A 23,152-nucleotide genomic window follows, 5' to 3' on the forward strand; every position below is an offset into this window, starting at 1 on the left:
TTCATGGACCCAGACTTTGAAAATACTTCATGTCAGTAACTGAAGGTGACTTAGGGGCTCACATTGCTTGTTATGAAATGTAAATGTTACAGTCAGCATTCTTATTTCAAAAGTACTCTCTGTGGCGATTACCTAAATAATGTTCCAATTAGGTAGTTAGAATCATGTCAGCATTTTAATTTTGGTTTAGTTATCTTTTTGAAAAGAAAGAAATTGGTTACTGAGAAAGGCAGACAGTTCTCAAGTTCATCCTTTCTTGGAACAGAGGGCAAAAGAGGACGTGTTGCAGAAGGAGGTGAGAGTGAAGATTCTCAAGGACAACATCATGTTACTAGCTGCAAAGGCGCCCTCTGGTGGCCAGGAATTGACATCTGAGCTGAATGTTGTGCTGGAGAATTACCAACTTCTCTGTAACAGAATTCGAGGAAAATGCCACACGCTAGAGGTATGTTGTTTTATCAGTGGCGTATTTCTGAGATCAAACTCTGTAAAGTACTGACCATTTCTATATGTTGGAAAAAAATTCGAATTTTCTTTTCCTGTGTGGGTTCATAAAGAAAATGTCATTCTTGGATAACAGGTTGATAAAAGGAAACTGGGATAAAAAATAGGAAACCCAAATCTGCCTTCAATTAGTAGAAGGGTCTTAGGAAAACTATTTCAGATGTTTCATATTTTTAGACATTTTTTATATGTGAAATCAAGATTTTTGTGTTTCAGATAATCTGTAGAGTCTGTTTGAATTCTAAAATTCTAGAACAATGTAATGTGAGCTTCTGTTTTGTTTCATTTTGCCTGGTTAGGACACAGAGGTGAAAGGAAATTTTTTATTATGACTGGTATCTGAAGTTAGAGAGCCACCTGACAGAAAGAAGAACTTATAATGTGCTGGTATTTTGCTAGACCATTTATCCCCCTGGCCACTGGTTGAAGATGTAGATGATGCTTTGACTATTTTTTTTTTTTTTAATACGTTTTTGCTTACTTGTTTTTTGATGTTGGTGTGATTTCTGTTGCATCTCACTGAAAAGATTTAAGAAGCATTTCAATTTATAAATAATTTAAATTCAGTTCAACCTAAAATAAATGACTGTATCGTGGTAAATCCTACAATGGTAAACAATCCCAGCTGTGATATTTAAATTCATTCAGTACTTGCTTGTTCTGAATCTATTTTGTGCTATGATAAATATGTGTAATTCAGACTGGTTAATAAGAAGGCTGTAAGTCAAATGAAACCTCATTCCTTACTGCTAACATACAGTTGATCGTTGAACGGTGTGGGGCTGGGGGTTGTTAGGAGCACTGACCACACCTGATGTCAGCTGATGTCAGCTGAGTATCTGTTTATAATTTTTGACTTCCCCAGAACTTAACTACTAACAGCCTTCTATTGTCCAGAAGCCTTATTGATGACATCAGTGGTCAAGTAACACATACTTTGCATGTTTTATGTATCATGTATGGTATTCTTACAATAATGTAAGTTAAGATGTTAAGAAAATCGTAAGGAAAAGAAGACATGTTTATGTTATTGTGCTGTAAAAAAAAAAAAAAATCCATGTGTAAATGGATCCATGCCTTTCAAACCTGTGTTGTTCAGAGGTCAGCTGTATTGTCTAACATAAAATACCCGAGGTTACTCAATTGAGAATTAAAATTTAAAATTTTGTAAATATAATATTATGTATGCCTAATCTTGGGTCCTGGTGAATGATCCTGGACTTGAATTTTACTGTAGTTTGACCCGTGTTTTTGTTTTCCTATTTATTTACAGCCAAAATAACAACTCATAATATGTTAAAATAGTGAACAAAGTCCCAAGTCATACTAATCTAACAAAAGACCACCACCACGTATTCTGTGTCATTTCTTCAAGTTGTGTTTATGACCCAGAGGTGGCAATTTTAGGATGAGGAATGAAATACGTATGTTGAGAATTTGGAATTGCTTTGAGAATTACTTCAGAATTGATTTGAGAGAATTACTTTGAGAGAAGAGAAGGAAGAATGCCAGGAAAAAAAAAGAGAGAGAGAGAAGATGAGGCCTTAATATCTTTAAAGGGGGACATGAAAAGATGAAAAAAGCTTAAAAACTGAAATGCTCTTAAATGATGCCCCAGATGACTAAGGAATCTTGGGCAGAAATAGTCCCAATTCCTAAATTAGAGTAAGAATGCTTCTCTTTGGCAGAGTCCAAGTTTATTACCTCGATTATTTCTAGATGCCTTAAAAAAATTTTTTTTAAATCATGAACTATTTCAAACTTTAGAGAAGTACAGATAATACTATTAATACCCATATAGTCTGTATAACCTATATATGTATCCTCCAGCTTATTTTGCCTTATTTTCCCAGATCTTGTTTTTGAAATAAAACAAATTAGCATTACAGACTACGTTTCCTCCTTTTCCAGCCCATACCCTCTCTAATCCCTCCTTGAAGTAGTCAGTTTCCAGGAGTTGGTATATATTCTTCCCATCCCTGTTTTTATGTGTTTAATAGATACACTTACAATTCCGTTATCAGTGGCTATGTAGCAAACCTCCCCACACACAGTGGCTTACAAACACAGCCATTTCTTGTTTCTTCTGCTGCTGTGGGCTGATCTGGCCCAGCGGAGTGGCTCTTCTGCTCCATGCGGTGTAGGGAGAGCTCACTCAGGTTGCTCAGTGGGGGCACTGGCGACAGCTTCTCCTTTGCAGGTCTTTCTCCTCCTGGCCTCTCTGTTTTCTGGCTTTTTGGCAGCTGGGCAGTGGGCTTTTAGGCGGGAGAGAACAGACGCTGCCAGTCCCTTGAGGGCTAGGCCTGCAGTTTGGTAGAACATGACCTCCATAGCATTCTTTTGTTCTAAGCAGGTTGCCCAGGCCAGCCCACATCCTGGGGGAGGAGAAAACAGTTTTTTTTTTTTTTTTTAAGATTTTTATTTTTATTTATTTGACAGATAGAGATCACAAGTAGGCAGAGAGGCAGGCAGAGAGAGAGAGAGAGGAGGAAGCAGGCTTCCTGCTAAGCAGAGAGCTGGATGTGGGGCTTGATTCCAGGACCCTGAGATCATGACCTGAGCTGAAGGCAGGGGCTTTAACCCACTGAGCCACCCAGGCGCCCCGGAGAAAACAGTTTTGCCATTTAATGGCAAGAGTGGCAAAAATTGTGTGGTTATTATTAGTCCATCTTAGTTCACTCTCTGGCCGTGACTTCGTTCCATCGCTCCCTCACACAAACTGCACTTTGGCTCTCCTTGGGACTCCCAAAGTCATATTCAGTGCAGCCTCGAGCTGGAAACCCAGTGTCTTGTGACCTGCCTTAGGTCCAGATGCAAAATGTGGCTCCTGAAGCAGTTTTCAGGTGCAGGAGTGTAGGACCAGCACCTCTAGATCTGGACACGAAATAGGTTATCTGCCCCCCCCCCCCCACGTACATGGTGAGATGGGCACAGGAAAACCTCAGTGGGCACTCCCATGTAAAAATGTTGATGGAATAGAAGGTAAGTAACACTCACTGGTAATGGTGACTCTGAAAACTAATAATAGTAGTTCTGGAATCCAGCCAGGTATGTGCGGGCGGTCAGTGCCCCAGTCCGGGGGCATGACTGTTGCTTGATCTGGGACCAGTTGGTTTCTTGGGAATGCCCCTCTGGGACTCAATCTTTTTTTCCCACCAGAGATAAGGTTCTGCTTGCCGCTGGGTAGATCCTGGTCTGCTGTCTGTGTGTAGAAATTGGAGGGACTAGACACCTCTTTTCCCTTTTAATCTTAGCCAGGGTTAGCAGATTATAGCCCAAGGATTAAATTTGGCTTGTGGCCTGTGTCTGTAGGCTCATGAACTAAAAATGGTTTGTCTATGTTAAAAGGGTAGTTCAAAAACCGAAACACATGTACAATAAACAAAAAAGAATCTCTGATGGAGAATGAATGCGGCCTATGAAACCTAAAAGACTCACTGTCTTGCCCGCTGACCTGCTAAATACACCTCCTGTGGGGGGCTGGGATGTGCCTTCTCCCTGTCAGTAGGTCTGAAAGCGGGTCATCCCAGGAGGCTCCGTGCTGGACTCTTCCTTCTAAATTGATCAATCAAAGAGGCTCATCCCATATGGGAAGAGGTAGTTCCTCTCATAATTTTGCTTCTGGAATTGGAGGATAAATTTATCCCTTTCCCCACAAAACTCGCATAGGAATGGGGAATAAGTGATTGGGACTACTGTAGTGAGTATAGTATGACTCCATTTGGTTGCATGTGACTCTCTTCAGATAAAGACACATTCCTAGAAATTTAGGAAAAAATTGGAAGGAGTATACAGCAAATTGTTAGATCAGTGAGCTCTGAATTGCAATAGGGTAGACAGCAGGGAATTCTAATTTCCTGTATGATTGTTATAAAGTGTTGCAGTTAGGAGTACTTTTTACCTTCCTGTTAAAAAAAAACAAAACTAATAATGTTTCCCTCCTGGTTTCTTTTACTCATTATATATAGTTTTATTTTTAGCATTTAAACAGATCCTTGGAGTTTTTTTTTTTTTTTTTTTTTTTTTTTTTTTTTTTTAAGTGCACAGAGGGAGGCAACTCATTCCTCTTTATTCCCCCGCCTCCCCGAACTGGTCTAATATGATTTGTTGAAGAACTTTATTTTTTCCCTTATTTGAAGCTCCAACTTCATCAGTTTCTAAATTTCCAAATATGCTCCTCTCCAAATGACATCGTTCTTATCGATTAGAGAGAATGTGTTGTGCTGGAGACACATCGCATCTCCAATGACATTTTTTTTTTAACGACTTTATTTATTTGTCAAAGAGAGAGAGAGAGAGGAGAGAGCAAGCACAAGCAGGGGGAGCAGCAGGCAGAGCAGGCAGAGGGAGAAGCAGGCTCCTTGCCCAGCGAGGAGCCCCATGCAGGACTCGATCTGAGGACTCTGGGATCATGACCCGAGCCGAAGGCAGTGGCTTACCCGACTGAGCCACCCAGGCGCCCCTGCAATGACTTCTTCTGTAGCCGAGCTTTCTTCTTGCTCACTTAGGAGGTGTGGTCCTGCTGGATCGAGCTGCTTCACTATTTGGATCTTGAGACCAGCTGGCTGAGCACTTTGGAGGAGCGCATGAAGAGCACAGAGGCCCTGCCCGAGAAGGCGGACGCCGTCAACGAAGCCCTGGAGGTAGGGCCTTCTACGGGTTGCCGCGAGGCAGGTGACCGCTCCGAGCAGGAGCGCGGTGCTTTGTGTCGACGCACGCATTTGCTTTCTCTCTGGTGTTCCGTGGACTTCCGTGGCCTGAAGTGCTAATACAATCCCACGAATTTAGATTATGGGTGACCCGCTAACTCAGCCTCGTGGGGTGGGTTAGCGGTTTGATAGTACGTTTTAGGCATGTGTGCATTTAGCGGAGCACCTTAGTGATTTTCCAGCTGGTTTTTACCTTTCCCAGGATGAAACTCTGCCTTCTGTTGTTAGGGTGATCGCTCTCTTGTTTCTTCATAAAGTTATTTTTGTTCATTAGACAACTCCCCGGGGAAAGAGCTGGGGACAGGGTAAAGTGGTTAGTAGTGGAGGCCTGGGTCCTGTCCTTGGAGCTTGTCCTCAGGCCTAGGCATGAGCTCCAGGAGGCTGTTCCCAAGTGACCAGCATGACATGTGGCACACGATAACTTAAGAACTGTTTCTTCGATGGATTCAAATATGAAGAGAGTAGATTTGCTTCCAATAAAAGAGGAGGAAGAGGTTCCATTTGCTTTTAAAATGGAAGGGACGCAAGGGTAACTGAGTGGATGACTGGACTGAAGGTCAGAAATGAGTCCAAGGTGGGACCCGGAGTCCAAGAGCCGGACTGAGGCTGTGGGAGGAAAGATGTCGCTTCCCAAGTAAGATCCCAGGGCGAGAGGTTGAGAGAAGAGAAAGTCTGAAAAGCTTACTTTAAAAGCATACCTTCCAAATATGACAATTACACGTGTGCATTCCAGAAACATGGAAAATGGAGAGAAGCAAAAAGCAAGATAAACACTTTTAAACATTTTGGTGTATTTCTTCCTAATTATTATTATTTTCTATCCACGCCAGAAGGCAGTACATCATAGTAATGGATAAAAAGAGCCTTTAGAGTCTTAAAGTTGGAATCATAGCTTTACTTTTTACTGTATGTTTTTGTACTTAACCTCTGTGAGCTTCAATTTTCCCATCTGTAATATGGGAATAGTATTTGGCCCATCAGCTGATTAGATTTATGTATATAATAAGTGTGTATATAAAATAGTGCCTAGCATTCTGTGTATATTGTGGAAAAATGAGTTCCTGTTTTTAGTAAAATAGTCAATAACATAATTTTTCTTGTATAGTGTTGTTTTCTGCTTTTAAACTTTGCATACCATAAACATTTCCCTATGTAATTAATAATTAGTGAAATTACTTTTATGCAAGTCTAGTAACATGTATCGTCATTCATACTGAGTTTTCAATTTTAGGTTTTTATTAGTATTATTATGGATATTGTAAATTAATCATCTACTTCGTTTCTGATCTTGTTCTTTAGGGAGATTTCTAGAGAATGGAATTACTTGTTTAAAAAAGTGGGCATTTTTAGGATCCTTTATATATTTTGCCTCCGTCAATGTGTATTTTTTTCTCCTCTCCCTGTCTAGTCTCTAGAATCTGTTTTGCGACACCCAGCGGATAATCGCACCCAGATTCGAGAACTTGGCCAGACTCTAATTGATGGAGGGATTCTTGATGATATAATCAGTGAGAAACTGGAGGCTTTTAATAGTCGATATGAAGACCTGAGTCACCTGGTAAGAATTGGGGAACACAAGTGTTGATAGGTGTCACGGTATAGAGCTGACCTCGAGAACTTTTACCAGGGGAAAGAGTTGGTAACCAACGTGAATAGGGGTGTTGAGGACATTGAAATACTAGGTGGGGAAGAGTAGACATAACACTTAGAGGACAACGAGAACTTTGATGATTAAAAAAGTCTGTCTTTAAGAGTGTTCCTTCTTACTACCTATGTATTTAATTTCCTTTAAGGTTATTACAGCTGTATATAAGACTAGGAACCCATATTATCCTAGTGAATATTAGGGCCAACTGAATTTGACATAAGTTGCTGTTGTAAAATGTCATAACCTCTAGATACCTATTCAGAGTGCACCACAATATGCGTGTTCATATCGTTAAGTAGAGAAAGGCTATTATCCTTTCTAGGAGGGTTGGATGGATATTACATGCTTTTAAACACAGTAAATAATAATGATTGATGGTTAGGTTGTGAATAGCATCAGGTTTACCCCAAAAGTGCATCAGGTAGTGGTTCAACATGTATGCAAGTCTGTAGAACTTGAGACTTTGGGAAAAAAAAAAAGAGATGTATATGTTCATTCTACTGATAGACATTCTTGCTATATTTTGTATTGTTATTGATAAGCTGATTGCCAGTTCCTGTAAATGTCCTAAATGTGTAATAGATGACATTTTGATTGTCTCTGTTTAATATGTTATGTAGGAAAACTTTACTTTTTTCTTCTTTTTTATTAAGGCATAATTGAAATATAACATTATATTACTTTTAGGTATAGGTGCCTGGGTGGCTCAGTTGGTTAAGCGGCTACCTTCAGCTCAGGTCATGATCCCCGGGGTCCTGGGATTGAGCCCTAGGTCGGGCGTCTTGTTCATGGGGAAGCCTGCTTCTCTCTCTCCCTCCGCTGCTCCCCCTGCTTGTGCTCTCTCTCTCTCTCTCTCTCTCACTATCTCTGTCTCTGTGTCAAATAAATAAATAAAATCTTAAAAAAATTATATTACTTTCAGGTATATGATGTAATGATTTGATATGTGTTTACATTGTGAAACGATCACAATAGCATCCCTCACCATATATAGTCACAATTTTTTTCTAGCGATGAGGACTTTTAAGATCTATTCTCTTCATACTCTTACTCCGTTCCTGTCTCTAAGAGCTTTTTTTGTTGTTGTTTGTTTTAGATTCTATGTATAAGTGAGATCATATGCTATTTGCTTTCCTTTGTCTGACTCATTTCCCTTAGCATAATGCCCTCAAGGGCATTTTTATATTTTGTCACTTTACGTAGAAAGAAGTAAAAATTAGTAATTCACTGTCAGATAAATACGATACTAGAAGAAACTTTTCACTGTTACCTTTGCTAGCTATTATTTATTTATAATGTAGGCCCAAGTTTTGAGCCTGGTGCTTTTCCAGTCTGTTTCTCCCTTGGTGACCAGAACATAAGGGTTCTCTTATATTCAGGTCTTTATATTGGTGCTGAGCAACTAATGATTCAGTTTTTCCCCTGTGTAGGCAGAGAGCAAGCAGATTGCTTTGGAAAAGCAACTCCAGGTCCTACGGGAAACTGACCACATGCTTCAGGTCCTGCAGGAGAGCCTGGGGGAGCTGGACAAGCAGCTGACAACGTACTTGACTGATAGGATCGATGCCTTCCAAGTTCCACAGGAAGCTCAGGTACCACTGTGGAGTGGAGGGCTCTTGAGTCATAAAAAGAGCATATGTCACCTCTTCCTCCCCCACAAGACAGCCAGCCCCTCATGCCATTCCAAACTGAACCAGTGAGGAAGATTGACCTTACTTATGGGGTCGCATATGGGTTTTGGAGTTCTTTTGGTCTCTCTGTGAGACCCTGGCAGATGATCACCATTTTAAAATTAAAGTTGGGAAGTTGGGAAAATTGCCTTTTTATAAATAAGTGGTGAACACTAGAAATGACAAACGCAAAGCTCTTAGTTTGTGGGTCCCACATGGGAGTCCTGCAACACAGGTGGCCTGTATTATTATAAAAGTTATTAAAGCTTGTCCAGTGGTCAACATATTCTTATGTATTGTGTGACTTTCTGGAACTTTAATAAAAAAGACGTTCTCCCCTTTCTGATCTCTTTGTTGCAGAAAATCCAAGCAGAGATCTCAGCCCATGAGCTCACTCTGGAGGAGTTGAGAAGAAACACACGCTCCCAGCCTCTAACTTCCCCAGAAGGCAGGAATGCCAGAGGAGGAAATCAGATGGATGCGTTACAGGTGAAGAGGGAGAGCGGTTCCCTTTTACTCTTTGATGTGCTGGGTGTTAAAAAACAAACAAACAAACAAACAAACAAGAAAAAAAATGTGAGGAAGAGCTGATGACTTCGATGACTTTGGTCTTCTTTATGATGTCAGCAGTGGGATGGGAATGATGCATTGTCTCCCGGAAAAAGAGGCAGAAACAAATTGTTACATGGGTGGAAAATACTGAATCTGATTTTATAGTTTAACTGCGAAGAGAGAGCAAGCTAGATTTAGAACTTATCTTTATATAGATTTTTCCATTAATGCAGAGCCTCTGTCTGTTCTGGTGTGGCTGGTGCACTGGGCAGGTTGAGAGCGTGGGATGTGACACCACCTGGTCCTTTAATGGTGGATGCATGATTGACCTTGAGCTTGCTATGAAGGGCATTTGAGTTTTAGGTTCCTGAACTATATTTTTCAAACAGGTTAAAAATTCTGTGAAGTTTTACTTCTAGTGAGGCCAGTTTGGTCTTTTCTTATGTCTTAGACTGATACTCTGTCAAGTAATTCATGACACTGCTCTGTGCAGGGCACTCAGGTAGTTGGGAAGCCTATGTTCCTTGAAGGAATGTTTTTATGGCTGCCTTGTCTTGCAGCTCTTTAGCAGTGTATGTTGTACTCATATCTCTGCTGAGAGAGATCATCATTCTGATGCAAATTACTTATTTTGTTCATTTCGGGAAACAGAGGAAACTTCGAGAGGTGTCCACAAAGTTCCAGCTTTTCCAGAAGCCTGCTAACTTTGAGCAGCGCATGCTTGATTGCAAGCGTGTGTTGGATTGTGTGAAAGCAGAACTTCATGTTCTGGACGTGAAGGATGTGGATCCTGATGTCATACAGAGCCATCTGGACAAGTGTATGGTGAGGCCACTGGGGGGATAATGTGTCCAGTAGGTTTTCCAGCAGCTAACATAGTTTCATCTAGTGCCTCTGTACATGGCTTATTTAATAATTACCAGTCTCTAGTGAGCTAAGAAGAGAGCTCAATGGTGGAAAAACAGGTTAAAAGTATCAAAGTGTGGTCCTGTCCTTCAAGGAAAATAGAAGAGATGAGAGAGACAGGTGGGAGAGAGTAAAATCAATTACTACAATGTAATGAGATAAGGAAGCTGGAATAGACATGCATATAACATGATTTAAAAAACAAGGGAAACATCTTAATCACAGCATGAAGTTTGGGAAGATTTTGACAGAATGTGACTAATAAGCTAAGTTTTAAAGGATAAGTTTGAGTCAGCTAGGAGAGCCATACTGAGAATAGATGTCAGGAATATTACAGTGTAAAAGAATATCATTCTTAAGGAAAGTAAAACTTTGAATTTCAACTTAAAAAGTTTAAGCCTAAAATATGAAAGAGGAAATTATACTTAGAATGATGTTGGGAATATTATAGCATTAAAAAAACCCCATTCTCTAGGAAAGTAAAAATTTAAATTCCAGTTTAAAACTAAGATGTGAAAAAAGTTATTTATAAGGCTTTATTACTGTTTTGGTCTTGAACATTATAATTCAGTTGAGTAGAAATTTAAAAATAATATGGCTAAGTATACACAATCTTAGAATTAATCTTCTCCTTGAGAAGACTCACAGAGAACTTAAGATGACACTTGTTAAGACAAAAGTCGGGGCAGAGTTCTTTGTGCTTTTCAAAATTGTAGTCTCCTTATTTGTTGGACACTGAAGTTTTGTGTACTCAAAAGCTAGAGTGGGTGGAAGAATGAACAAACAGTGTAAATTTTGGGTGTATGAGTATGTGTGTTTATGTGAGTGTGTATGTTTGCATTTGTGGGCATATGTGTATGTATGTGTGTGAGTGTAGACATAAGTAGTTATTGATTTAATGAGACACAGAGACCAGTAGAACACTGTCCTTGACCTTATGTAACTTAGTCCAATGGTTTGTTGTTATGCGACAATGCCACAGGAGATGTTTCAGGTCAAGGTCATGATGGACGGAAACAAGAGAACTTACCCACATAAAAGCTTTTTAGTTTCAAGGTAACTAGGATGAGGATGGCTCTGAATTTGACCTACGTAACTCCAATTTCTTATAGATACATACGTCTTGATATATTGAGTATATATCTTTTCATCATGTAAGTAATACATGCTCATTGTGGTAGACTTGGTACTTCACAGAATTCTAAAGAAAAAATAAGTGGATGTTAATACTTCCAAATTTCAACAGCCAGAAATATAGCCAATGTTGGCTTTTTTTCTGGTAATAACATGTATGGTTTTTAAAAATGTAATTTAAAAAATGATAGACATTCGGTTTTTAGTCATAATATTTTTCCATTTTATGTAGGAAAAATGTTTTTATTACTAAGTACTTCCCTAAACCTTGAAAATATATGTTTGAGGGTTTTTTAAACAAGTATAATATCTATTAGTTTATTTTCTTATCTGATTTTGAAAAGATAATACAACCTTGATTTCACTTCACTTGTCCTTTGAACCAAATCGGAGGAAGATAAAGCCCTTTGATCTCCATAGTTACTTTGTAGCTGTCAGTCTGTATAAGCCGCATTCTGAAATGACTCCAATTAGCAACTTTTCACCACAGTGTGTAAAATGTGCCTTGCTTTCTTTTAAAGAAACTCTATAAAACGTTGAGTGAAGTCAAGCTGGAAGTGGAGACTGTAATCAAAACAGGAAGGCACATTGTCCAAAAGCAACAAACAGACAATCCCAAGGGGATGGATGAACAGCTGACTTCTCTGAAGATTCTCTACAATGACCTGGGTGCCCAGGTAAGGACATGCCTACTGCTCCCCTGTGTCTCTCTTGTTTATGCATTTTAAAATCTTGCTCCTAGAAGAATGCATGTTTGAATTTTGGGGCACTAATAATAGTGCTTTCAATTCTTCCAGTATTTTTTATTATATTTCTTTACAGCTATATATTACTATCACAATGATGAATTGTAGAGAAATTTACTTTTAATATTTAATCCAGACTCATTTTTGTATTTTCAATGGCTGGTCACTTTTCAGAAGTTATTCTAACTATCCCAGTGATAGCCCCTGTATAAACTCAAGTTACTTGTCCCGGGATTTCTAAATTGAGTAGTCTACTGAGAAATATTAAAACACTGGGACTCTAATAAATGGTAAGTGACAGGAAGTTCACATTAATCTAGCAGGATCTGAAATCCTTTTAAGAAACATCTATAATTTGGGCATCTGAGTGAATCTGCAAAAGGACTTCTGGCCATATATTATGAATGACTGTATTCAGAAGGTTGAATGTCTTCTCTTGTGAGAACTCTGCCCTAAAACAAGGAAAGCAAAGCAAAGCAAAACTACAACAAAAGTGTTTAAAGTGATATCTTCTTGGCAATATTGGAAAGCTGTGTTAGATAATATTTTAGATCCTTCTTGGGTTTTTAAATAGTACCTAAGTTGGTGCACAGACCCAGAGAAAACTAGCTGGAATTTTGCTATCATTTTTGGATTAATAAGAATAAGCGGTGCATACATTTCCTGGACAATTTTGACCTCCTCACTAAAGCAAGAGAAGATTGCTAATCTGATACATTTTATATCATTTTGATACACTGCACATCTGGAACACACAGTGTAGAGCTTCTTGGTATTATTTTACAGCTGAAGTTATTTCTCAAATATTACTGTATTTATTCATCAACTGGGCATTTTTTGGATGGGAATGGTGTTGCCATTTTAATGTCAATTCTCCAATGTGTCTATGGTTTTAGTGTTAAGTCATTTTCTCATTCAATACAATTGAGATGGTACTGTTTAACAGGAAGCATATAGGCAGTAGATATACAGTGGCACACAAAAACATAAATTATCTCTTTGTCTAATAGAATTTAGGGTTATGAGAGAAGAAAACATTAATCAGGTAGTCTTACAAAGTACCACCATATTAGCAGTCTGAAGTGTTAGGAAGGAATGTATGTGGTGCTTTAAGAGTATATGTCAAGGAGGATTTGGCCCAGACTGGGGTTATAGAAATGTAACTGGGGTTACGTTTCCTTCAGGAAATGGTGTGTAAACTGAGATCTGAAGGATGAGTAGGAATAGCCTGGGTGAAAGCAGTGGAGCAGCCTTTAAGGTTGCTGGGAGAGCATGTGGAAAGGCCCTGTGGCAAGAGGCAGCATGGTACATTTGTGTGACTAATGCAGAGAGAGCAAGTGTGGGGAACATAGTATTAGGGAAAGGGATGAGACCAGAGCATACTAGTGTCTGGGTTTGTGATAAGGATTTTAATCTTAAGAGCTTTAAGAAGTTATTGCAGATTTTAACAGGGAGATAATAAGCTCATGCATTGGCTTTTTCAATGATCACTCACTGCAGTCTGGGGGATGAGCTGGAGAAAGGCAGCAGTGGATGTGAAGAGAGCAGTTAGGAAGTCATTGTGTTCTTAGTGAGAAATGATGGTGGCATGAACGATGGTGGAGCGGTGGAGATGGCATGAGGAGCCGATGGTCTCAGACACATTGAAGAAGTGGAGTGAGTAAGAATTGTTGATGGATCAGGATGTGGGAGTGTGGTAGGAGATGATCGATGACCTCTGGGTTTCTGGCTTGGTTACGTGGAAGATCGTGGTGCCATGACTGGGGGTGGGCAGCGGAAGGAAAGGCGGAAACATGGAAAAGTCCTAAGTATGGATTGGGCATGTTCACATGTTAAGTGCCTTTGTGAGAGTGACTTGAATATGGCGGGTACTCACAAAGTTATTCAAGTCTGGAGACTATATCTGGGCTGAAGCTAGGAATTTTATGAGTCATCTGCGTAGAGACAGTAATTAAAGTTTTCAGTGATGATGAGATTGTCTAGGGAGAAGATATAATGAGAAAAGAAAAACCTATATAGGCCACAAAATAAAAAATAAATGAGTGGGACTACATCAAACTAAAGAGCTCCTGCACGGCCAAAGAATCATCAACAAAATGGAAAGACAACCTGCAGAATGGGGAAAAAATATTTGTAAATCATATATATGATAATGAGTTAACATCAAAAATATATAAAGAATCTATACAACTCAATAGCAAAAAACCCAAATAATCCAATTAAAAATGGGCAGAGGACCTGAATAGACATTGTACCAAGGAAGATATATGCATGATCAACAGGTACATGAGAAGGTACTCAAGCATGACTGATCACTGGGGAAATGCAAATCAGAACCACAGTGAGATACTACCTCACACCTGTTCAATAGGAAGAGATAATGCCGGCGAGGATGTGAAGAACAGGCTGTGCACTGTTGGTAGGATTGTAAATTGGTGCAACTTCTGTGGAACAGAGTGCAGAGGTTCCTCAAAAAATTAAAAATAGAACTATAGTATGATCCAGTAATTCTAATTCTGGGTATATATCTGACAGAAACAAAAATATTATATCGAAGAGGGATGCCTGGGTGGCTCATTCGGTTAAGCGGCTGCCTTTGGCTCAGGTCGTGATTCCAGTGTCCTGGGATCAAGTCCCGCATCAGGCTCCTTGCTCTGCGGGGAGCCTGCTTCTCCCTCTGCCTCCGCCTGCCACTCTGCCTGCCTGCCTATGCTCTCTTTCTCTCACTCTAACAAATAAATAAAATAAAATCTTAAAGAAAAATATTACGTTGAAGAGATATTGGCACCCTTATGTTTATAGTAGCTCTGTTTAGAGTTGCCAAGGCATGGAAGCAGCCCAAGTGTCCACTGATGGAAGAATGGATATGGAAGATGTGGATATATGTACTATATATGGTATATCTCATTTAGCACAATGAGGGCATTGTACTAAGTGAGATAAGTCAGACAGAGAAAGACAAATAATGTATGACTCATATTTATGTGAAATCTCTAAAAGAACAACAACCAAACTCACATAAAGAGAGATCAGATTTGTGGCTACCAGAGATGGGGGACTGGTGGGTCTAGGAATTGGATGAAGGTGATAAAAAATAACAAACTCGCAGTCACAAGATACATAAGCCCTAGGGCTGTAATGTATAGCGTGCTGCCTACAGCTGACACCACTGGATGTGTATGTAGAGAAGTGGTGAGGAGGGTAAATCGCACGAGTTCTCTTCACCATTTTTTTTTTTTTTATCTGTATGAAATGATGGATGTTTGAAAAACCATTTTCTAAACCATTTTTTGGGTATCTGTGTGAAATGATGGATGTTTAAAGTTATTGTGGTAATCATTTTGTAATCTATGTGAGTAAAGTCATTGTGCTGCATATACCTTAAACTTATACAGTGCCATATCTCAATAAAACTGGAAAAAATAAAAATAATTTTTAAGTAAAAAAAAAAAAAGGCCTGAATGAAGTCTTGAGGAATTAGATTATTTAGTAAGAAATTTGAGGAAGATATGTCTGCAAAAGAAACTTAAGTATAGCTGTACCACATTTTATTTATCTGTTCATTAGTGGACATTTAAGTGGTTTCCACATCTCGACTATCGTGTGTAATGCTGCCATGAACATAGACATGCAGATATCTTTTCTAAACACTGATTTCATTTCCTTTGGATATATACACCAAAGTAGGATTACTGGATCATATGGTAGTTTTATTTATTTTTTTTAAATTAAAAAAAAATTTTTTTTTTTTTTTAAGATTTCACCTATTTATTTGAGAGAGAGGCAGTGTGAGAGAGCATGAGAGGGGAGAAGGTCAGAGGGAGAAGCAGACTCCCCATGGAGCTGGGAGCCCGATGCGGGACTCGGTCCCGGGACCCCAGGATCGTGACCTGAGCCAAAGGCAGTTGCTTAACCAACTGAGCCTCCCAGGCGCCCGGTAGTTTTATTTTTAATGTTTTAAGGGGCCACCATACTGTTTTCCATAATTGTATACTTGAAATCTGCTAAGAGGATAGATGTGTTTTCACTACCAAAAAAAAAAAAAAAAAAAAGATAACTATGGGAGATGATGGATGCATTGATTAAGTTGTGGTAGTCATCTCACTCTGTATATGTACATAAAATGATCACATTGTACACCGTAAAAAACCACATGGAAAAAACAAAATATATGTAAATGAAACAACAGTTAGTAGCAAGAAGTGTTAGCACACCAGGAGAGTGGTGGGGCTGGGAAGCCAATGGAAAAAGGTATTTTGAGATGGGTGTAGGCACTGTTTTTGAATTACTGAACATTAAAAATGATGTCAACTTAAAGATGCCCATTTACATCTGTTGCCCTTGAAATCATTATTGAGATCAGCAAAGACAATTTCTGTGGAGTGATGGGGCAGAAGACAGGATGGGAGAAGGTAAGAAATGTGGGGAAGGTAAGAAAATGCTTTAGAGGATTGGTAAGGGAGAGATAGGAGAGAGGAAGGTCTTAGGGGAGATGCAGTCAAAGGCAGTTTTTTAAAAAATATAAGAAACTTGAGTATACATATATTTTAGATTTTATTTATTTACTTGAGAGAGAGAGAGAGAGAGAGAGCATGAACAGGGGGGACAAGGGCAGAGGGAGAGGGAGAAGCAGATTCCCTGCTCAGCAGGGACGCCTCCCTCCAACCCCCTGTGGGTCTCCATCCCAGGACCTGGAGATCATGACTTGAGCGAAAGGCAGATGCTTAACTGATGGAGCCACCCAGGTGCCCCAAGACTTGAGTATATTTCATAGCTGATGGGGATCATCCTGTGAAGAGGGAATGGTTGAATATCTAAGAGGGAGAAAAGATAAATGGTTAGGTAAAATCTCTCCAAGTTGATTCTGCCTAATTTAGAATGGACTACATCTCAAAATGTATTGGTTGGGCTGAGAAGAGTGAATTGTAAGTTAAGCTGTAAATTATTTTCTTCCGGGTATATACAAATCTTTGGTAGCATTAAGTTTTATGATGCTTGTGTAACTGCCTGGGCATGTCAAAATCAGATGAGGTCTTCTGAATGCCTAATATCTTTTAATATAATTCATGTATTTGTCTCCTGAAGTCTGCATTGAGGGGCTATTAATTTAAAATCATGAATTCTAATTAAACTCTGTAGAGAAAAATATTTCACTTTTAAGAAGGAATTTAATAATAATCAATCCTTGAGGTATGAAACAGTAAAATGGAACCTAGGGGGCCAGAAAAAAAATGCAATTCCACGTTACTTATTAAGAAAATTCAGTTTTTCTATCATCTAAGAAAAGTCTTATTCCATACATGACTTATCACTCTGCTACTTAGGTAATGCAATTTATCTCTACATATGTACACATAAAAGGAAGAACACATTTTTATTTATGTATTGTTTTGTGATACCCTTAAAAATGCTGTCTCAGCTTTAGATAATGAATGATAGTTTTGAGAGTACCATCACGTAACGTAAAGGGTCAGACCAGGCTCCATTCAGTGGCCATGTCCCCCTGATCATAGCTTTAGCCCCTTTAAGTGTCACTGCCCCGACCTGCAAAGTAGGAAGGCTAGCTTCTCACAGGGGCTGCAGATCTTATTGCATAGCATGGGTAAGATTCTTCAGCATGATGTGGGAGTTATGTTAAGTGCCTCATAAATGTTTGTTCAGTTCATTTTGCTTTCCGTCAGCTACAAAAACAAAATAATACTAAAGGTTTATGCTGCATAGGCATTTATTTATTTTAAATTAAGTAGTTAATGGCAAAACATAATTATGAAAATCATACTCTTTCCCCCTCACATTTCTAGAATATAGTGTATATATGTGTGTGTGTTTTAAAGATTTTATTTATTTGACAGAGTTCACAAGCAGGCAGAAAGGCAGGAAGGGAGAGAGGAGGAAGCAGGTTCCCCGCTGAGCAGAGAACCTGATGTGGGGCTTGATCCCAGGACCCCAATATCATGACCCGAGCCGAAGGCAAAGGGTTAACCCACTGAGCCATCCAGGCGCCCCAATGTGTGTGTTTTTTAAACAGAATTTTTTCTTGAGAGGATTGTAAGGCATCTTCGATTCAAAAGATAAAAGATAACATTTACTGATTCCTTAACTTTGTTACAAGGTCTGCTCCAAGCCCTCTGTGTATATATCTTTCTTATTTGATACATAAATATCAACCTTTTGAGGGCTATGCCTCTACCAAGGTCACTTAGAAAGTAACCCAGGGTTGTCCGACACTTAACCTCTGTAGTATATTGTCCCCTTGTAGAAATACAAGAATGGAGTGATTCCAGGTGGGAGAGAGAAAGGTTATGTATGTCTTGGGATTTAAGTATGAATAGTTTGGATCTTTAGTTATTATTTGAATTTATTCTTTTCATGTTCTTTTCCCTCTTCCTTTCCCTTTCTCTCTCCCTCCTCTCCCCCTCTCTCTCTCTTTCCCTTCCCTCCCTTTTTTTTCACTCTTTCTCTACCTCCCCCCTTCTCTCTTTCTCCTTTTTAGGTGACAGAGGGAAAACAGGACCTGGAAAGAGCATCACAGTTGGCCCGGAAAATGAAGCAAGAGACTGCTTCTCTCTCTGAATGGCTTTCTGTTACTGAAGCTGAATTGGTACAGAAATCCACGTCTGGAGGCTTGAGTGGGGACTTGGATATAGAAATCTCCTGGGCTAAAGTAAGTTGTAACTCGGGTTACGCCAATATTATGCCAGGATCTCCTGTGGCATTTTGTTCAGGATGTCCTTTATTTCCATTTCATGTTAAATACACCATTTTCTTTTTTTCCATTATTTTTTCCACTTCTCTGTCTTAAGGAAAAAGAAAAGACTATTTTAAAAGACAACAATTTGGGGTGCCTGGGTGGCTCAGTGGGTTAAAGCCTCTGCCTCTGGCTCAGGTCATGATCCCAGGGTCCTGGGATGGAGCCCCGCATCGGGCTCTCTGCTCATCAGGCAGCCTGCTTCCTCCTCTCTCTCTGCCTACCTCTCTGCCTACTTGTGATCTCTGTCAAACAAACAAACAAACAAATAAATAAATAAAACCTTTAAAAAAAAATAAAAGACAACAATTTTAAGACGATATTTTTATCTTGATTCCAAAACCATTAAACTCACATAGATCATTGTGCCTGTGTGGTACGTAAAACATTCTAATCACTACCTTCACAGCTGGTGATAGTTTTTGAGTATTGGTTTTTCACAGAGTATTGGGCCGAGTATTAATTCTTCTGTAATAACTTTTATACCCATAACTAATCTTTATATTGCAAGTGAACTGGTGTAAAGAGTATAGGAACAGAATTTTCAAAAAAAAAAATCAGTAAAAGATCCAAGAGTTTTCTGTAACTCTGTAGTTATTTCGACATCGGAGATTAGAGAGTAGATTTGCTGATTCTTTTGAGGTGGACAAAGGACTGATGGAACACAAAGTCTTTTTTTTTTAAAGCAAAGGCATTCTTCTTCCCTAAATGTACTTCCTAAGAAAGAAGCATGTATAATACAGATAAGTGCTGAATACAAATGACTAATACTGTGATGGAAATTTTTATAAAGCCACAAATATCACTGTTGACATCTACAGGTGTTTGCTTGTAGGAAGTGGAGAACAGGTGCTGTGAGTCATGTATGATGCAACCATTCCTTAATTTGAACACTTTGTAGGGGTAACAGTTGAATGAGAGTCAAGATATAAAGCATTACAATAGCTCATGAAAAGTTTAATTAGGTCATGGACTGTGGTGACGTGACAAGAAGATGGAAAAAGGGATGCAGGAAGGAAAGGGGGAACATTGGAATTTGCTGATAAAAGCAAAGCAAAGACATCAAACTTTCTTTTTGTTTAAGTTTTTCAAGAAAATAATATCTTCTTTTACAATACATTTTGAAAGCCATTATTTTCTTATTAGTAACTTAAGTCATGTAAGCTAATTGAATGACATTTGTACAGTGTAATGAAAAAAGACGGAAGCAAAAATCATTTCTACTCAAAGAATACACTGTTTTTGTTTTTTATAGGCACATATAAACATGGACAGAAACATTTAAAAATAATTATATTGTGTCTAATGTTTCTTAACCTGTCTTAAAAACTTTTATCTTTCATATTTTTCTTTACCTACAGAGGTTTTGTATCACACATTGGAGAAGCGTAGTATTTTATTGGTTTTTTTAAAATTAAGCCATTTCTCTATTCATATCCATTTAAATTATTACCAGTTTCCACTATTGTAAAAAATGCTGTGATGAATATACTTGAAGCTAAATCATAGCATATATTCATGATTATTTCTTGAGGATAAATTCTTAGACTTAAAAATATTGGTCAAGGGATATATCCATTTAAAATTCTTGTACACATTATAAAATTGCCCTGTGGAAATATTATACCCATCAGTTGTGAGTGAGAATTCCTACTTGCTCAAAGGTAGGCAAATATGATGTTTTGGTTATTTAATTGCAACATTTTCCAAAGTTTGGAGGCCATCTGTAGCTCTTTTTATAAAACTGCCTTTTGGGGGCACTTAGATGGCTGCCCATTAAGGATCTGACTCTTGATCTCCGCTCAGGTCTTGATCTCAGCGTTGTGACTTCAAACCCACATTGGGCTCCACACTGGGAATGGAGCCTACTTAAGGAGAAACTACCTTTTTGTAGTTTTGACCATTCTGGTCTTTTAATTTAGAGCTCTTTACCTACCCCAATAATAAATGCTTAGCGTGTTGTGGGTTGTTTCATTTTTCTTTTAATTTTTTGTTTTGTTTTTTTTGTTTCCTTGCGTCTGTAAAAAAGTTTCCTTTCTGTTCTGTATTTTTTAAAACCACCTTATTGTATATTTTTTAAAGAATAAAATTCATCTTTTTCTTCGTTGTTTCTGTCTTTAGTGCTTCTTAGAAAGTCCAACTCCAAGGTTATATAAATCTTTATTTACATTTTCTTCTAGCTCTTTTGTAGTTTCATCTTTTACCTTTAATGTTTTAATCCTTCTGGACCAATAGTTAACCATTTATCTCAGCACTATTTACTAATTATTTTTTCCTTTCTGATTTGACATGCGAAATTCATATATTCTTTTTACCTGTTGCTTTTCTCTGTTTTCCACTTCACTTATTTGACCCTCTGAATTGTTCTTCAACTGTTTAACTATATGGCTTCATAATATGTTTCAACATGTAGTTAAAAGAGTCCATCTTTTATTTCTGTTGTGTGTTTGTGTGTGTGTGTATACTCATATAAACTTAAAATATGCTACTCTGAAATTATTTAAAAAATTCTGTTAGAAAATTTGGTTTGAATTTCCATAAATTTATAAATTTGTTTTGAGGAGAATCAATATCTTTGTTATAAGTCTTCTTAGTAAATGGTGTATTTCCTTTTTCTCCCCAATTTTTTAATATTACTACATAATGCTTTGGTTTTTTCCTTCAAAAACATTATGTATGTATGCAAAGTTGTTTATTCCTACATTTTTATTTTTATAGGTATATAAAAAGTATGCTTTTTCTCTTTTATACTAATTACAGCTTGTATATAGGCAATATGATTTTCACATATTTAATTTTTAATCATCTGTGTACTCACATCAATTCCATTCAATTAGTTGATTCTGGTTATTTTTTAAGGTAAAGACTTTTAAAACAATGTAAGATTGTCTTTTCTGGTACTGTTCATTTTAAAATTCCCATTTAATCTTATTTCATGTTTGAAATAATGAAGATGATAAATACAAATCACGAAGTCACAGCACATTCTCTTCATTAGAATAATCAAATGAAACATCAGTATGAAACATAATCACCTACTTTTTCAGTGTTGTTTTCAGATTTAAGAGACATTCATATTTCACAACACTTTAATGTATTTGCACTTAAAAATTATGTAAAATTTTTTCAATGTAAAAATTTAAATAGCATTTTCATTCCTGAACTTTAATAGCATTTTTATTCAGTAGCTTAAATATTATTTTCAATATAGTCATTTTCTTTACAGTACAGTCTATTAGTGTAGATAGTTGTGTGCACTGTTTACATTTAATTACTTGTAGTTAATTGTTTCGTATGGTTCTTTTTAAAAATACTTTATTTATTTGAGAGAGAGAGAGCATGCACACGTGTATACACACCCAGAAGCAGTGGGGAGGGGTAGAGTGAGAAGGAAAACAGACTCCCTACTGAGCAGGGAGTCCAACACAGGCTCAATCACAGGGTCCTGGGATCATGACTTGAGCCGAAGGCAGATGTTTAATGGACTGAGCCTCTCAGGTGTCCCTATTTTATATAGTTTTTTTTTTTTTTTAAAGATTTTATTTATTCATTTGAGAGAGAGAGAGAGCACAAGCAGAGGGAGAGGCAGAGGGAGAAGCAGGCTCCCCACTGAGTTGGGAGCCCGATGTGGGGCTCGATCCCAGGACCAGAGATCATGACCTGAGCTGAAGGCAGATGCTTAACCATCTAAGCCACCCAGGCGCCCCTATTTTATATAGTTCTTAAAGACTGTTCTGTCAATCAGTACATTCCCTGTGAAGGTAGATAGAAAGTCTTTACTGCAGAGAGCTTGGCTGTGGTTTTCTTTTTTTTTTTTTTTTTAAACTCCCTTCTGGAGAAGAACATTTAGAAGAAACATTTTAGTGCCTTTATAAATATACCAGTATTTGATATGGCCAAGTGAATGTTTAAACCTTGACTCATCTGGGAATTTGTAATTTTTATGCCTTCCAAAATGTAATTTAATGATGTGAGATTAAATATAAATGAGCTCTTGGAAATGATTTGTTTAAATGTTGGCTAAAAAAGGTACAATAGCAGTGGGGTAGATATGCTCATGTTAGTTTTTGATTTTAGAACTTTGTAGTTTTAATTTTGGAATCCAGCATTTTTTCTGTATTTCTCTGAGTACACGTCTTGCCTGGTCAAACCTTATGAATGTGCAAATCAAGTTATCATTATACCACCCAGAGTATTATCTTTGCATATGGCAACTATATGACTACAGCTTAGACATGCTAGTTCTCCTGTGATTTAGCTAAGATGAAATATTTTTAATAATACTAATGCAACAGATTATATATTAAGATTATATATTAAGTCTATTAGTACAGGGTGTTATCCTTCCAAATAAATGTAACACACATCAGTAGTTTCCTGTAGTGGCCCAGGAGATAAATTCATTATAAAATTTTGAGAATTGTAACTTCTGGGATAGTTTTGCTTTCCCAGGTTATAGTTACTGAACATAAAATTGGTTATGTCTAAAGCTATGATGAAGATACTTGGTGTTTGTGTGTAATAAGTAGCATTTG

The 23,152-nt window shown here is 38.0% G+C and overlaps 1 protein-coding gene across 2 annotated transcripts in view; it reads left to right on the plus strand.

Moving 5' to 3' along the window:
• The window catches only part of LOC111147605 (utrophin), a 552,279-nt gene that overhangs the window by 198,434 nt on the left and 330,693 nt on the right, over nucleotides 1-23,152 (plus strand). For both annotated transcript variants that reach the window (XM_022503758.1, XM_022503757.1), the window contains 8 exons: nucleotides 266-445; nucleotides 5,013-5,147; nucleotides 6,622-6,771; nucleotides 8,292-8,453; nucleotides 8,892-9,020; nucleotides 9,735-9,908; nucleotides 11,645-11,800; nucleotides 18,363-18,533. In XM_022503758.1, the coding sequence (XP_022359466.1) occupies nucleotides 266-445; nucleotides 5,013-5,147; nucleotides 6,622-6,771; nucleotides 8,292-8,453; nucleotides 8,892-9,020; nucleotides 9,735-9,908; nucleotides 11,645-11,800; nucleotides 18,363-18,533 (1,257 nt within the window). The remainder of the gene's footprint in view (nucleotides 1-265; nucleotides 446-5,012; nucleotides 5,148-6,621; nucleotides 6,772-8,291; nucleotides 8,454-8,891; nucleotides 9,021-9,734; nucleotides 9,909-11,644; nucleotides 11,801-18,362; nucleotides 18,534-23,152) is intronic.

The sequence above is a fragment of the Enhydra lutris genome, unplaced genomic scaffold (assembly GCF_002288905.1).
Source record: "Enhydra lutris kenyoni isolate GAN:26980312 unplaced genomic scaffold, ASM228890v2 scaffoldscaffold17, whole genome shotgun sequence".
In the NCBI taxonomy this organism is placed as follows: Eukaryota; Metazoa; Chordata; class Mammalia; order Carnivora; family Mustelidae; genus Enhydra; species Enhydra lutris.